This window comes from Dendropsophus ebraccatus, chromosome 1 (assembly GCF_027789765.1).
Source record: "Dendropsophus ebraccatus isolate aDenEbr1 chromosome 1, aDenEbr1.pat, whole genome shotgun sequence".
NCBI classification, from domain to species: Eukaryota; Metazoa; Chordata; class Amphibia; order Anura; family Hylidae; genus Dendropsophus; species Dendropsophus ebraccatus.
This window is the reverse complement of record NC_091454.1, coordinates 108,586,797-108,601,052: the sequence shown is the minus strand read 5'-3', so window position 1 is coordinate 108,601,052 and position 14,256 is coordinate 108,586,797. Positions and strand designations below refer to the sequence as shown.

The following is a 14,256-nucleotide window of genomic DNA, read 5'->3' as shown; positions in this document are numbered from 1 at the left end:
ATGGCCCCCTCTTCCCTTCCTCCTATAGATGGCCCCTTCTTCCCTTCCTCCTATAGATGGCCCCCTCTCCTCTTCCTCATTTAGATGGCCCCACTCTCCCCCCTCCTATTGATGACCCCGTGCAAGAAATTAGAAAACACACACACACACACACATTTCACCTAACCCGCTCCCCCATCGATCGTCTCCTTCTTCAGCCTCAGTCTGCCCCCAGCTCATGCGCGGCTGCCGAGGGTGTCGCGTCCTATCCCTGGCAGCGCGCGCATCATAGAGATCCCTGTGGTGGTGACTTCCTGCACAGGGAGCGTCTCTAACGTGCGCTCCTTGTGCAGGAATTCACAGCCACAGAGAACTCTATGATGCGCACACTGCCGGGGATAGGACGGGACACCCCCGGCAGCCGCGCATTAGCGGGGGGCAGACGGAGTCGGCCTCTTGTGACTGCAAGCAAAACAATGCTTGCGGTCACAAGAGTGGTTGACGGGGGAGCCTCGGGGGCCCAGCGGGCCCCCCCCCTTGTGGCGGGCAGGGTCGCAGCAGCGACCGCTGCGACCCCGGTAGTTACGCCACTGCGCACACATACAGCCTGCTGCAGCATAGCACACGTACACACAGCCTGCTGCAGCCATAGCACACATACACACAGCCTGCTGCAGCCATAGCATATACACACAGCCTGCTGCAGCCATAACATATACACACAGCCTGCTGCAGCCATAATATACACTTACAGCCTGCTGCAGCCATAACATACACTTACAGCCTGCTGCAGCCATAACATACACTTACAGCCTGCTGCAGCCATAGCATACACACACACAGCCTGCTGCAGCCATAGCATATACACACACACACACACACACATATCCTGCTGCAGCCATAGAGCACACACACACACACACACACAGCCTGCTGCAGCCATAGCATACACACACAGCCTGCTGCAGCCATAGCATACACACACAGCCTGCTGCAGCCATAGCATACACACACAGCCTGCTTCAGCAATAGCATACGCACACACACAGCCTGCTACAGCCGTAGCACGCACACACGCACACACACACACAGCCTGCTGCAGCCACCACAACACCACAATGAGGACAGAGGTTACTGCTACACTACTTATGTCTTCTTCTCCTCCTCCTCTATATTACACAGGATATCTCCATAATACACTGCTGCTCATATACAGTCATCCAGCATCCAGGAAGAGAATAGCATAGATCTCCCCACACACAATGGACTCTTCCAGCTCAGAAACAAACTGCCAAATAGTGACTGACAACTTTTCCTCGACCCCCCCCCCCCCCCCCCCCTTATCTAATAGGCAAAAGAAGAGCCAGTGGAGCCTCATCAAAGAGTCTCAAAACACAGGACTAGTCAGATATTCCTCCGGAAGGGACCCAGCCAGGGGGTGGCTCCTTTTAGGAAACCACCAAAACAACCATATTAAGTGGCCCTATAAGTCAATGTAATGACAAGGGAAAAAACCAAGGCCAGGTAACCATCCACATACAGCTGTTTCGGGGTGTTGCCCCTCATCAGTGTGGAGCAGGATTCTGGCTAGGTGGGAGCAATGCCTAGTAGAACCATTAGAGAAACAGATCGCTGATCTCAGGGAGACCAGCCAAATGACAACACTGCCGGCTGCTAGTGAGAGTGCTCAAAGCAGTGAAGTCGTAGGTGCATTGCCCCCTAGGAAACATAAATATGCAAAAGAAGAGTCCTGGAGCCTCATCAAAGAGTCTCGAAACACAGGACTAGCCAGATATCCCTCCGGGAAGGAACCAGCCATGCAGCTGTAAGTGGATGGTTACCTGGCCTTGGTTTTTTCCCTTGTCATTACATTGACTTTTAGGGCCACTTAATATGGGGGTTTTGTTGGTTTCCTTACAGGAGCCACCTCTTGGCTGTGTCCTTCCCGGAGGGATATCTGGCTAGTCCTGTGTTTCAAAACTCTTTGATGAGGCTCCACAGGCTCTTCTTTTGCATATTTATGTTTCCCAGGGGGCAATGCACCTAGAACTTCACTGCTTTGAGCGCTTTCACTAGCAGCCGGCAGTGTTGTCGTTTGGCTGGTCTCCCTGAGATCTGTTTCTCTTATCTAATAGGGACAGTGTCCTATTAGAATGTTGTTCATAATATATATTGATGAGCAAAACTAATAAATTTCATATCAAAACTCAATTCTAAATTGTTCTAAGATTTTTTTAAAGCTGGAGTCGGTACATTTTTTCCGACTTTGACTCCGACTCCAGCCAAAAGTAGCTCCAACTCCACGACTCCAACTCCACAGCCGTGCTCATATGTCCTTGTCGCCAGCTGCTACTAATAAACTCACACGACTCTAAATCACTTACCAGAGTTACCTGACTCCAGTTAGGTTACATAAAATGCGCAGATGCCCAAGTACAGAGTAGACTTTTCTGACTTTTGACATATGATATGGGGCTGCTGTCCAGTCCAGGACTTCTGGAAGGGGGTGTTAGATGTCCTCAAGGGGGTCATGATGGTGCCAGTGCCACAAGATCCCAAATTATGTTTGTTTGGTGTCTTAGACGAGGAACAATGGTCACATCACCAAAGAATATTTCTAAGGGTGGTTTTGTTTATGGTGGGAAAAAACATTGCACTTTGCTGGATGGAAAGTAGTCTGCCTTCGGTACAGAAATGGAAGGTGCTAGTTAATCCTTTGTTGCCTTATATGTATGTAACCTATAAAAACAGGGGTTGTGTTGCTAAATTTAACAAGGTTTGGGGGCAGTGGTGTGCCTTGCTCTCAACCAACTACTCTCCTAACCAATATATATGATAGCTAGGGTTGTAGTGTGAGTAGGGGGAATCTGTCTATGACTTATTGTCTTCCTCATTTCTGTGAAATGGGTATGCCCACTTTCTCTGTACCGCTTAAGTTTAACATTGGATTCAACCGTTTCTGATTGGTGTAGTGAAGTCCCTGCCCGGGTCATCTCGTCTTCAATGTATTGATACCAGAAGACTGCTCACACCTTTTTTCTGTTTTGTATGTCACCTTTATTTTTTATTGACTGTTTTTCTTAAACATTTTCTTTGTTTCATAGATGGGGAACACAAGGAGATTTTACGACCACACACCCTCGGCCAGTTGTTAAAGTTAAGCTTTTTACAGAAAGTACTGGAGTTTTGGCTCTAGAAGACAAAGAACTTGGCAAAGTAGGTTTGATAACACGATAATGATTTTCTTTGTATGGCAATTGTGCTTGCATGATATACATTCATTAGGCACATAGACCCAGATTTATCAATCTGTTCAAGACAAAAATGTGCGTCTCTTAAATTGTCTCAGGCAGATGGCTCATTTTTAGGAACAAAATCTGAACTGAGTGAGACATGTTTCTCAGATTTATTAAATCTTTGGCATTAGGATTAAGGTAGTACGCTTCCTGGTTTATGGACTAATAAGGGGGTACATGGCAGATTGACCCCTTTTCCAATAGATGTATCCAATAGGTAAAGAAACTAAATAGAAAAAAAGAGATGACCAATTCTTAAGGGTATAGTTAAATTGTGCTTTAGGTATAATAAACACAAAGTTAAGTATTAACATTAAATAAAACTGTAGTACAAATTTGTGGATAGTAACGAAAATTAGAAAAAAAAAAATTAAATAATGGTAATAGAATAATTGAACTATTTAAGAGGTTGCCCAGGCTTAGAAAAACATGGCTGCTTTCTTTCAAAACAGCATCACTCCAGACCACCCCAGTCACTGACTGGCTGTGTGGGCAATCGCTCACTCGGGCTTTGAGGTTGCAGATGGAGGAGGTGGGTATATAAAGTACCTGGATTCCAGCTGAAAATGACAGCCAGCGTCTTTCAGCAAGACCAGGGGGGGCAGCACAACAGTGGCATAGGGACACTGTTTATTAATTTACTGCACCCCCCTGCCTGCACGTCTTATTTTTATTTCATGTAATAAAAGACTTTAATCATCAAAATCTTGTATTCTAGTGGCTTATATATATTGACATGTTAGGAAGTACCATGTAAAATAGGGAAATATTTACAAAATATTATAAAAACATAAGTTCATTTAATCAAAAAGGCAGACAGCACAAATAAGTAGAACAGATATATAGAATGCAATGTATTTTATTTTATTTTTTTCACTAGAATACATCATCTACACTTGAAGGAAGGGCCACTTTGAGATGGGACTTCTCTTTTACGTTTTATACCTATAGTACAATTTTACTATACCCTTGAGGATTGGTCATCTTCTCTATTTTTCTATTTAGCACTGTATATTCCCTCTGAGGTACAAGGGGTTTACCGTTGACCTTGGGTGTGGTACAGTTAAATGAGCCTCACTAACGATTCATATTAAAGTGAATGTGTTATTAGAAAATATTGTTTGAATCATGTTTTTACGTTACATATTTTTAAAGAATTTTTTTTTTTCTTCAAATTTTCCATTTTTTTTTTTTTGTCTAAAATATAAAATATTCCTGAAATTTTGCAATTTTCATTCTCACCACTGGGGCTTCCTGTTCTGTCAGTAGTGATCAGAGGGGAATGCTGTAAAGTGATCTGTACAGCATTGCAGCGACATGTGATAACAGTAGATAGAGGAGACAATAGCAGCTTCCTGGTCACAGAGTACACTCAGTAATGTTTCACATTCATCTTAAGGGGACAGAATTAAAGAACATTTTTTTGTATCTGACTCAAATCAGTAAAAGAAAATCTAGGCAACACATTCCATTTAAGGTTAAGAAACTACACAGCCCTCCCTACTGGTGATATGCTTCAGCAAGTGCTATCCTATTTCTGTAGCTATCTCTTATACCTCTTATACATAAAAGTAAAGGAATTGGACAGTTTGACCTACTGCTCTTTGTCATGTCAACATTAGGAAAGTTGATGAACTAAAACTCATCTGTTCAAAGGCATGCCTAGATGCAGGAGACAGGATTGTGCCACCCAGACACTACAGGTTTCTGGGTTGGCCACTTTATAGTAATATTGTTCAGTGTAAAGTATTAGTAACTGTACTCATTGCCCTTACTGGCAGCAGCTTTCTGTGTACCCCCTAGAGCTAAAATCAGACTCCCCTCCTCAAGGCTGTGCTGTCCTGCACTGTGGTGAGTCTGCACATAGGATGGCCAACATGGAGGAGCAAGAGACCATGTTCTTTCCTCTGCGTCCTCCATAGGCCACAGGCTCAGTGGTGGACACTGGGAGACAAGGTATGGTCAGATGTTCCTCCATGTTGGCCACCTTATGGACAGACTCACCACAGAGCAGGACAGCACAGCTTGGAGGAGGCGAATCTGATTTTAGCTCTGAGGTACACAGGAGCTCATAGTGTCCACTAAAAAGAAAGATGCCATAGACTTCTGTTGGTGTGTCTGTGCCGCAATTACAGTCTGCACTAGCACATTTTTTGTCCCTTTTGCGGACTTGTGAATGAGGCCTTACAGACACAGCACTTAACATTATTTAGGAAGCTGTTTAACTTTTATTAAAAGTATGGAAACTTTATATTTGAGTTCTTAGAAGTTCAGTTTTATAAAAAGCCTGTTATATTTTCTTTCTCTTGATTTCTTGCAGATGCAAATTACAGAGCGTTGTAGGGGAGTTCCAGTTATTTTGCATGCATTTAGGAAATCTTTGAAGTTTTGCTTTGGGTCTATAGAAAAATGTTAATGTAGGTCTGTTTACTTTATGTCAGTCACCTGGCTGGGGGCATGTGAGAGCTGAACTTTTACTGTCTAAAGATAGTTACTCTATTTTTTGTTCCTATAGATGTATTTTTTTTTCCATGCCTTTGGCAAGGGTACCAGATTAGATCCACATATTTCCAATATTAGCAGCCAGAGACTTCTTTTAGTGATTTTATGCAGCACAACTGAAAAATCACTGTGAGCTTTTCCAGTCAGAACATTTCAAAATGTACATCCACTTGCTTTAAAGGGGTACTCCAGCGTGGGGGCACTTTTGCGCTGGGATCGGGGACGAGGTGGCCGAGGGAAAAGATGTCCACTCACCTCCCCGGTCCTGCATCGTGGCGCTCCGGGGCCCGGTTCCCGGCCGCTTCAGAGTGTCTGACGTGGGCCCGAGACGTGACGTCTCAGGTCCGCTCAGCCACTCAATGAAGGAAGCGGGATCCAACAGTCTCTGGTTTAGGAACATAACTGAATAATTTTTAACTTAATTTTAAAGTAGAATTTAGGAGACAAAGGGTAAAGGGTGAAGGGTAAACTGAGCAATAGTTTTTGTATTTGCATAGACTTCCACCACAGATGGTGAGGCCCCAGCTTCCTCTAGGTCTGTGCGGTGATGCCCAGGATGACTTTGCTCTGTTGGGTAAGGCCCCAATAGAAAAAGTTTGTGAAGCTCTGGTTTAAAGTGATTGTCACCCCCTTACTCTATGTGCAGTTCTCTGCAACATCCACAAGCTTAGATGCTGCACATTTGATATAGTCCTGTATAAAACTTGTCTGTCGTCTTTCTGTTCTAAAATCACTTCATTCAATAGGTTGACAGTATCGCCTTGGCAGGGCTTCACAAATCTGTCGACATACACAATTATGGAGAGATCTATCGATCAAGTAAGACTGGATCGGAAGAAACCGATTGGGACCACCTCAAAATGTTTTTCAGATTATGGTTTCTTTAAAAAGCTTCAGTTTTCTAGAATGGGTCATAAGCGGTTGTAATAAGGTTACCTATCCTGAACCATGGACAGTACAAAACCAACAACAGCTTCACTTTACTATGTCATTCTGCTATTTTTCAGATAAATGTAGCTTCCAATCATCACTCGGAGTAGCTTGCAAAGTTTTAAGGATTGCAAACCTCTGCTGTTCACAATTTAATAATGCTATAATCTGTAAAACCGCAAGGCTTGGGTTTTTACACACTCCTTTTGTTGCCATCTAACTTTGCTTTTTGGCAGGTGTATGCCTAACTCTCCATTTAAAGGACAACTCCCACGATTTTTTTTAGCTTATTTAACACACATTACAAAGTTATATAACTTTGTAATGTGTTTAAATAACCGGTCTGGCCCCCTTTCCCCACTTTTTCAGGTCCCGTGGGAGTTGTCCTTTAAGGTCTTTTTCTTAATAACAATGTGGTGAATAATGGTGGGTGTTATTTATGTCCAAGTTAGGAAACACATATGAACTGATCAGTTAACTCATATAGCCTGTCCAAAATGTACTTGGTTGGTACATTCTAACAATAAAAACTTATGTTGTGACAAAAAATGTGTTAAAAAAAATCTTTAAAAAATGTAGAATTGAATTTTGACATGAATTTTACAAGTTTTGCTCATGAATATATATTATGAGCAACATTCTAATAGGACACTGGCCCTATTAGATAAGGGTGGTCATGGAAAAGTTGTCGGTCACTATTTGGCAGTTTGTTTCTGAGCTGGAAGAGTCCATTGTGTGTGTGTGAGTGGGGGGGGGGATCTGTGCTGTTCTCTTCCTGGATGCTGGATAACTGTATATGAGCAGCAGTGTAATATGAAGATATTCTGTGTAATATAGAGGAGGAAAAGACATAAGTAGTGTAGCAGTAACCTCTGTCCTCAGTGTGGTGTTTTCTCTCTGGGAGAAGATTGTGTGTTTTCCTTCAGTGTTCAATGGCTGCAGCTGTGTGTGTGTGCTATGGCTGCAGTAGGCTGTGTGTGCTATGACTACAGCAGGCTGTGTGTGCACACTATGTGTGCTATGGCCGCAGCAGGCTGTTTGTGTGTGGTGTGCGCTATGGCTGCAGCAAGCTGTGTGTGCGCGCTATGGCTGCAGCAGGCTGTGTGGGTGCTATAGCTGCAGCAGGCTGTGTGGGTGTGTGTGTGTGTATGCTATGGCTGTAGCAGGCTGTGTGTGTGCGTGCGTATGTGTGTGTGCGTGCGTGCGTGCTATTGCATACCCCCACAGTGACCTTCTATATCACTATGTGTGGCCCCTCTCTATATCACTATGTTTCTTTAAGTATGGTGAATTTTTAGTTAGAAACATAGAAGACTGTCAGCAGGAAAAGACCACCTGCTCCATCTAGTCTAGTTGTGAGTAGTTCAGGACATGGAGGCTGGAGACTGGCTGCATTGCTACTGGCTGAGCAGGTTTGGACCTCACATCCCAAGTCCTGTCTCTCGACCAGGAAGGTGCCGGGGACTGTAGTGGCAAAATGTGGGCACCAATGCTGAAATGAGTAGAAAGAGGAAGACCAAAGTTAGGACAGATGTAGGGCTGGGCGGTATATCGTAAAAATACCGATACAGTCACTGGCGTCGGTTGACCGACCTCAACTCTGCCAGGACGGTATCTGCGGTATTAACCCCCCACCCCCGCCGCCCCCCCCCCCGCTTGCCGCTTGTCCTGCTCCCCTCAGTCAATTCTTCCTCGCGTTCCTAGTTTTACGCTGCCCGGCCAACTATTCTGCTGTCTGGAGGGGAGGGTGACACTCTGTCCAGGACTAGTTAGCATCACCCTCGCATTTCTACCTGCTGAGCGCGGGGTGCTGAGCATTCTGGTGCAGGGAGAGAGAGGGGGTGCCGGGGTGGAGAGGTGAGAGCTGTAATGCTGAAGCTCCGATTCACCTCCAGATCCCAGCCAGGACGCACATATGCAGGCCAAGGGATTAAGGTTCCTGCTGCCGGGGGCTGAAGAGGAAGGCTGGAGAACTGACAGGCTGCATCCAGGCGGCAGCTCCCCCTCCAGTGTGTGCTCATCGCTGCTGCTGCCGGGCGGCTCACTTCTAGCTTCTCTGGAAGCTGCACAGTGTGCCCTGCCCCCCCCACCTCGTGCACATACAGTGGCTGCAGGGGGTCAGGTATGGGTCAGCACATCCTCCCCACATCGGGCACCGCACTCTCTCCCGCACGCACAGGAATGCTCGGCGTCCCGTTATCTTTTGTCAGTGCTGGAAGCAGCCATGTGTGACGCTCAGCCCGGGACACAGATATATGTGCAACACCGACACTTAGTGACAGGGGCCGAGGATTGTTCAATTTATCGTTACCGTGGCTACATGTACGATAAACCGCGATATTGATTTAGGCCAATATCGCCCAGCCCTAGACAGATGTTCTTTTTGAAATTTATATTAAGTAAATGACATGGGCCAAGTGGGAAGACATCTGCCTAATCATAGTGCAAAACCAGTAGATCAGTACTCTTTAAAAGAAGTCTTTATAGGGCTCAATTAGTTTGAGGTCCACACGAACGATTCTTGTTTGGTGCAGCCCTTCACCTATATAATATTTTTTTTCTGCTGCACTAACCCAGTGATCCAAGAAATGACTTCATAATCTGCTGCTTCTGTTGTCTTTTCTGCTGTCATCAACTTAAAGAAATTAACAACACCAAATGTTAGAAAATAAATCAGTTACTTACTGGTTTAATGCCTCTTCACTCTATAAAAGGGCTGCATGGACATTGCTAATGTCATGATTGCTTAAAGGGAATCTGGGACCTGACCCGAGAAGCTGACAGAGTGCTGTAGTTGGCAGGCCCCTAGTGAGCATGGTTTCTTTTGGTACTGGGTCCATAAAGTGGACCACAATAAAGAAGACTTCAAGAGGAGCTGTGGTTTGGCATTTCTGCTATGCTCTGGCACGCCTCACTACTCCTACTCCTTACTCTTTTTTTTTTAATGAATAATCTTTGCTGCCCGGCCTCCTCCTTGCTTGCTCCATTTTCACATTCTACACATGCACCACTGATAATACAGGCGCTTCCTATCTTCATTGTCCACATAGGCATTGTAGCCCAGAAGAGCGGCGCTTGTGAACGGACAAGACGGTGCTTGCAGCCTCGGCAGCAGCGGTGCGTGTGCGAAACTTGAAGATGAAGCGAGGGAGGAGGCCAGGCACAAAAGATTATTCATGAAGAAGGGAGAGGTGGAAGGAGTCATGGAGCGTGCCATAGAGCAAAAGAAATGCCGAACCACAACTCCTTTTTGACTCTTCTTTACAGTAAGAGACCCCGAATTGTGAATAATCCACTCCACAGACACTATCAAAAGTTAACATGCTTATTACTGGCCTGCCAACTACAGCACCCTACCAACACCTCAGATCAGGTCTGAGGGCCAAAAGATTCCTTTTAATTACTTATTTGTAGACTAATACGTTTATTTTCCTTGTATTAAAATGTCATATATAGATTATATATATATATATATATATATATATATATATATATATATATATATAATAAAGTGTGGCATGTGTAATATTGTGTCTTATACGATTTTCTTACTTAGGTAATTCTTACGCCCACACCGAATAGTTCAAAGATGCCAGAACTGCACAAAATGACTGTTCCAAAAAACAGCCAAGACACTGATCTGAAGATTAAACTGGCAGTAAGGATGGACAAACCACCACATATGAAGCATAGTGGGTAAGTCTGAGTATATATATTTTATTAAAACCTTGCATGTGGGAACAATGCGGGAGAAATGTGTCATTGTTTAGGGGCAATTTGGAGAATGAAAAGAGCAACCTGATTAGTTGGTTTGTTCATATTTTTTCTTTGTATTTGTTTAAGGGTACGTTTACACGTACCGACTCGCAGCGGAAATCTCGCTGTGAGGTCCTGGCAGGCCCCTGGCAATACATACAGACCGCTGCAGCCACCACCTTAACCCCTTCGGATGTCGCTCGGCTCCTGCGCTGTCTGTCTATACATTACCTATCTCCTTGCTGCCCGGGGTCCCAGCGTCCTGCTCTCCCATCCAGCCAATCAGTGGCTGCAGCCGCATAGCGGATCTCGCTGCAAAACTCACAGCGAGATTTCCACTGCGAGTCGGTGCGTGTGAACGTAGCCTTAAAGCGGGTTTCTATGCTTACAAAAACAAAGCTGCTTTCTTCCAGAAAAAAAACCACTTGTCTCCAGTTTGGGTGCAGTTTTGCAGCTCAGTTTAATTGAAGTGATTTAAGGGTCCATTTACACAGAAAGATTTTCTGACAGATTATCTGCCAAAGATTTGAAGCCAAAGCCAGGAATGGATTTGAAAAGAGGATAAATCTCAGGCAATCTCAGGCTGTTCTCTGTTTATAGTCTGTTCCTGGCTTTGGCTTCAAATCTTTGGCACATAATCTGTCAGAAAATCTTTCTGTGTAAATGAACCCTTAAGCTGAATTGTAATACCACACTCAACCTGAGGACAGGTGTGGTGCTATTTTTCTTTCTAATTCTGAATAACCTCTCTAATATACGAAATGAAAAGAAAGGAGCGGCTGCAAATCCCACCTATGGCTGATACTAATGCTGTTGGCCTATTTGAAATGTTGGTTTATAATTTGATCAAACCATATTGCCCCATGTACCACGTGCAGGTCCCCTGGTTCACACGGGTCCCTACGCTAACTCCACACTTTCTGGTGTAACTCTCCATGTCGTATAACCTCTCTAATAAATCTAACTCAATATTGTTCCCAGTATAAGTATTAAAAAATAATACTTTTCCCTATTTGCCCATAAACAGAAATTTACAAGGGCTGAGCATTTAAAGCGTAACTGTCATGTTTTTTTTATTGCAGAAATCAGTAGTATAAGCGATTTTAAGAAACTCTGTAATAGGTTTTATCAGCCAAAAAAGCCTCCTTCTGTACTCAAGAAGCAATTTCCCAGCCTCCCCCCTGACTTCTTATCTGTGCATTATCAGGCAAACACGTCTTCATTACAGAGAAGCCAGTGAAGACGGGCTCTGCTCTCTCCATTCTATCCTTATGGAGGGGGGAGGGGCCGAGGGAGATGAGGGAGCAGGAAGAGGTGACATGAAGGTCAGCTGTTTGTAGACTGTCTGGGCACCTAAACTGCAGGATTCTGGGGTCAGAAAGGTCAGTGCTCATCTATGACCTTACTGAGAGAAGATTGCAGGGTGTTGTGCTTTGCAGGACTGCTCCGTGCTCAGTCACTCCTAACAGCCCCTCCCCTCTCCATAGCCACATAATGGAGAGAGAAATCCTGCTTCTTCTGCAGTGAGGGGGGAGGCTGGGAGATTGCTTTTTCAGTCCAGAAGGAAACTCTTTTAGTACATAAAACCTATTACAGAGTTTCTTAAAATCGCTTGAACTGTTGATATTTAATGTTTTCAGAAAAATGGCCCTGAAATGACAGTTACGCTTTAACACTTTCTAAAAACAGCATTCTTTTCAAAATATTAAATTAGATGAGAGAAACAGGGCTTTTGTTCTTGTTTGTGACACCTTTTTTTTTTTTTTTTTTAAATTGTCATTTACTAGTGCTCCACTGATGTTAATGGTGCTGTAGAAGAAGTGCAGCACTGCTTCCTTATCACTGTTTTCTTGTTTAGCCAAGAGTTGCTTTGCAGGGAAGTACAGTGAGGCCCTGTTTAAATGAATTTTGCTAGCGGCAGTTCTTACCACAGCTGGGTGACTAGAAGCACTGCTGTGTAGGAAGACCTTAAAATTAAAGCACTGTGCTCTACCACTCTGCCCCATTCACTGTCAGTGTCCAAGATTTGGACTACCCTTCGTCACTAAGTGATAGCGTATCCTATACCTATTCTATCACTTTATGAGATAAGGAAATAAGGACATAGAATAAAACTAACAACCAAATGACTGGTACTTGGTTTTGTATTCTACTCTGTAAACCTATGTGCTTCATTATGACTGCCACCACGTCTCACATTGACAGCAGGATCAGACTACACATGAAGTAGGCATAAAACAGTAGGAAATTTGTAATAAAGACTGAATGCAAAAGTAGTTTTTTTTCCTTTGTAGTCTGTGTGTTCAAAAGAAGATGTGATGCACTTTTAAAATTTCATATATTTGCTGAAAGCAATTTCTCCCCTACACCCGTACTCTGACTATTCCTTGTAGTTTTACTTATTTGTTATTTCTGCTACGTCTAGATCACATGCTGATGGGATTTTCACTGGCATGATTGTTTGATAATTGTTTTGTATTTACTGAAACTTTTCTATGTTAGATTTTGCACTTAGGTGTGTGTTGCCTATTTCATCATTGCTTAGATGGCTTATTGGTTTTCTTATAACTGATCCTGCAGTGTAACCTAGTGGCTACTTGCATTATTACAAGTCTTGTAATGCTAATCTAGAAGGATAACAAATGTTTGATTTTAATTGGGTGTTTATTTCTTGAGTTTTAGATTTAAAGGAATACTTTTTTTTATATCTAAAAATTAATTTTCACTTCACCTAATTCTTTTCACAAGGGTGATACTGTATTTCTTTGAGAAGAAATATGTTAACATTGTTTTTGGCCTTTTATACAACTAGCAAGTTACTACAAATTGTTTAATAAGTAGAGGAGTACACAAAAATCAGCGTACCATCTCAATGACGTTTAAAGATCGGCTCTAATAAGAGTAGAGCCCAGTGAATAGACTAGGCCCACTCCTGATTTGTATCAGCCAAATAGCAATATGAACTCTAGCTCCTGTAAAACTTAAATGTACACATTAGTTTTTCTTCTGGGGCCTCAGAAATCTGGATCAGTGATGCCACCATCCATGTGGCATTGGTGATGTATCAGTATTGCATGAGTTTTTGGGAATCTGCAAAGATGGACAGGAGGCTAATAAATGGCCACAGGGTGGAGCCTGCCTTGGGCTTGCTAGGCAATACTTCAGTAAAAAATGGATAGCACACAGCTTCCATGCATCCGTGCATCCATGTGTCGTCCATTTTAGACTGTCAAATTGACTTCTATTGGAACTTCTGTTATGCAAATATGGACCATTTAACCCCTTAAGGACACGGCCTAAAATTACCTTAACCCCTTGCCTCCGCAGCCTGTTTTGGCCTTAATGACCAAGCTCATTTTTCAAAATCTGACCTGTCTCACTTTATGCGCTTATAGCTCAGTGATGCTTTAACGTATGCTAGCGATTCTGAGATTGTTTTTTTGTCACATATGGCACTTTATATTAGTGGCAAAATTTGGTCACTACTTTGTGTGTTTTTTGTGAAAAACATCAAAATATCATGAAAAATTTGAAAATTTTGCATTTTATGAACTTCTGAAATTCTCTGCTTCTAAAAAAGGAAGTCACAGCACATAAATTAGTTACTAAATCACATTAACAATATGTCCTCTTTATTCTGGCATAATTTGGGAAACATATTTTACTTTTTTAGGCTGTTATGGGGCTTAGAAATTTATTAGCAAATTATCACATTTTGTGAAAGTTTCCAAAACTGATTTTTTTTTAGGGACCAGTTCTTTTTTTAAGTTGATTTAGGAGGCTTGTATGCTGT

The 14,256-nt window shown here is 43.2% G+C and overlaps 1 protein-coding gene across 2 annotated transcripts in view; it reads left to right on the top strand.

Annotated features, from left to right (window-relative positions):
- Positions 1-14,256, top strand: part of CADPS2 (calcium dependent secretion activator 2) — a 424,688-nt gene that overhangs the window by 96,846 nt on the left and 313,586 nt on the right. For both annotated transcript variants that reach the window (XM_069976609.1, XM_069976601.1), the window contains exons 7-8: positions 3,084-3,195; positions 10,264-10,403. In XM_069976609.1, coding sequence (XP_069832710.1) covers positions 3,084-3,195; positions 10,264-10,403 — 252 coding nt within the window. The remainder of the gene's footprint in view (positions 1-3,083; positions 3,196-10,263; positions 10,404-14,256) is intronic.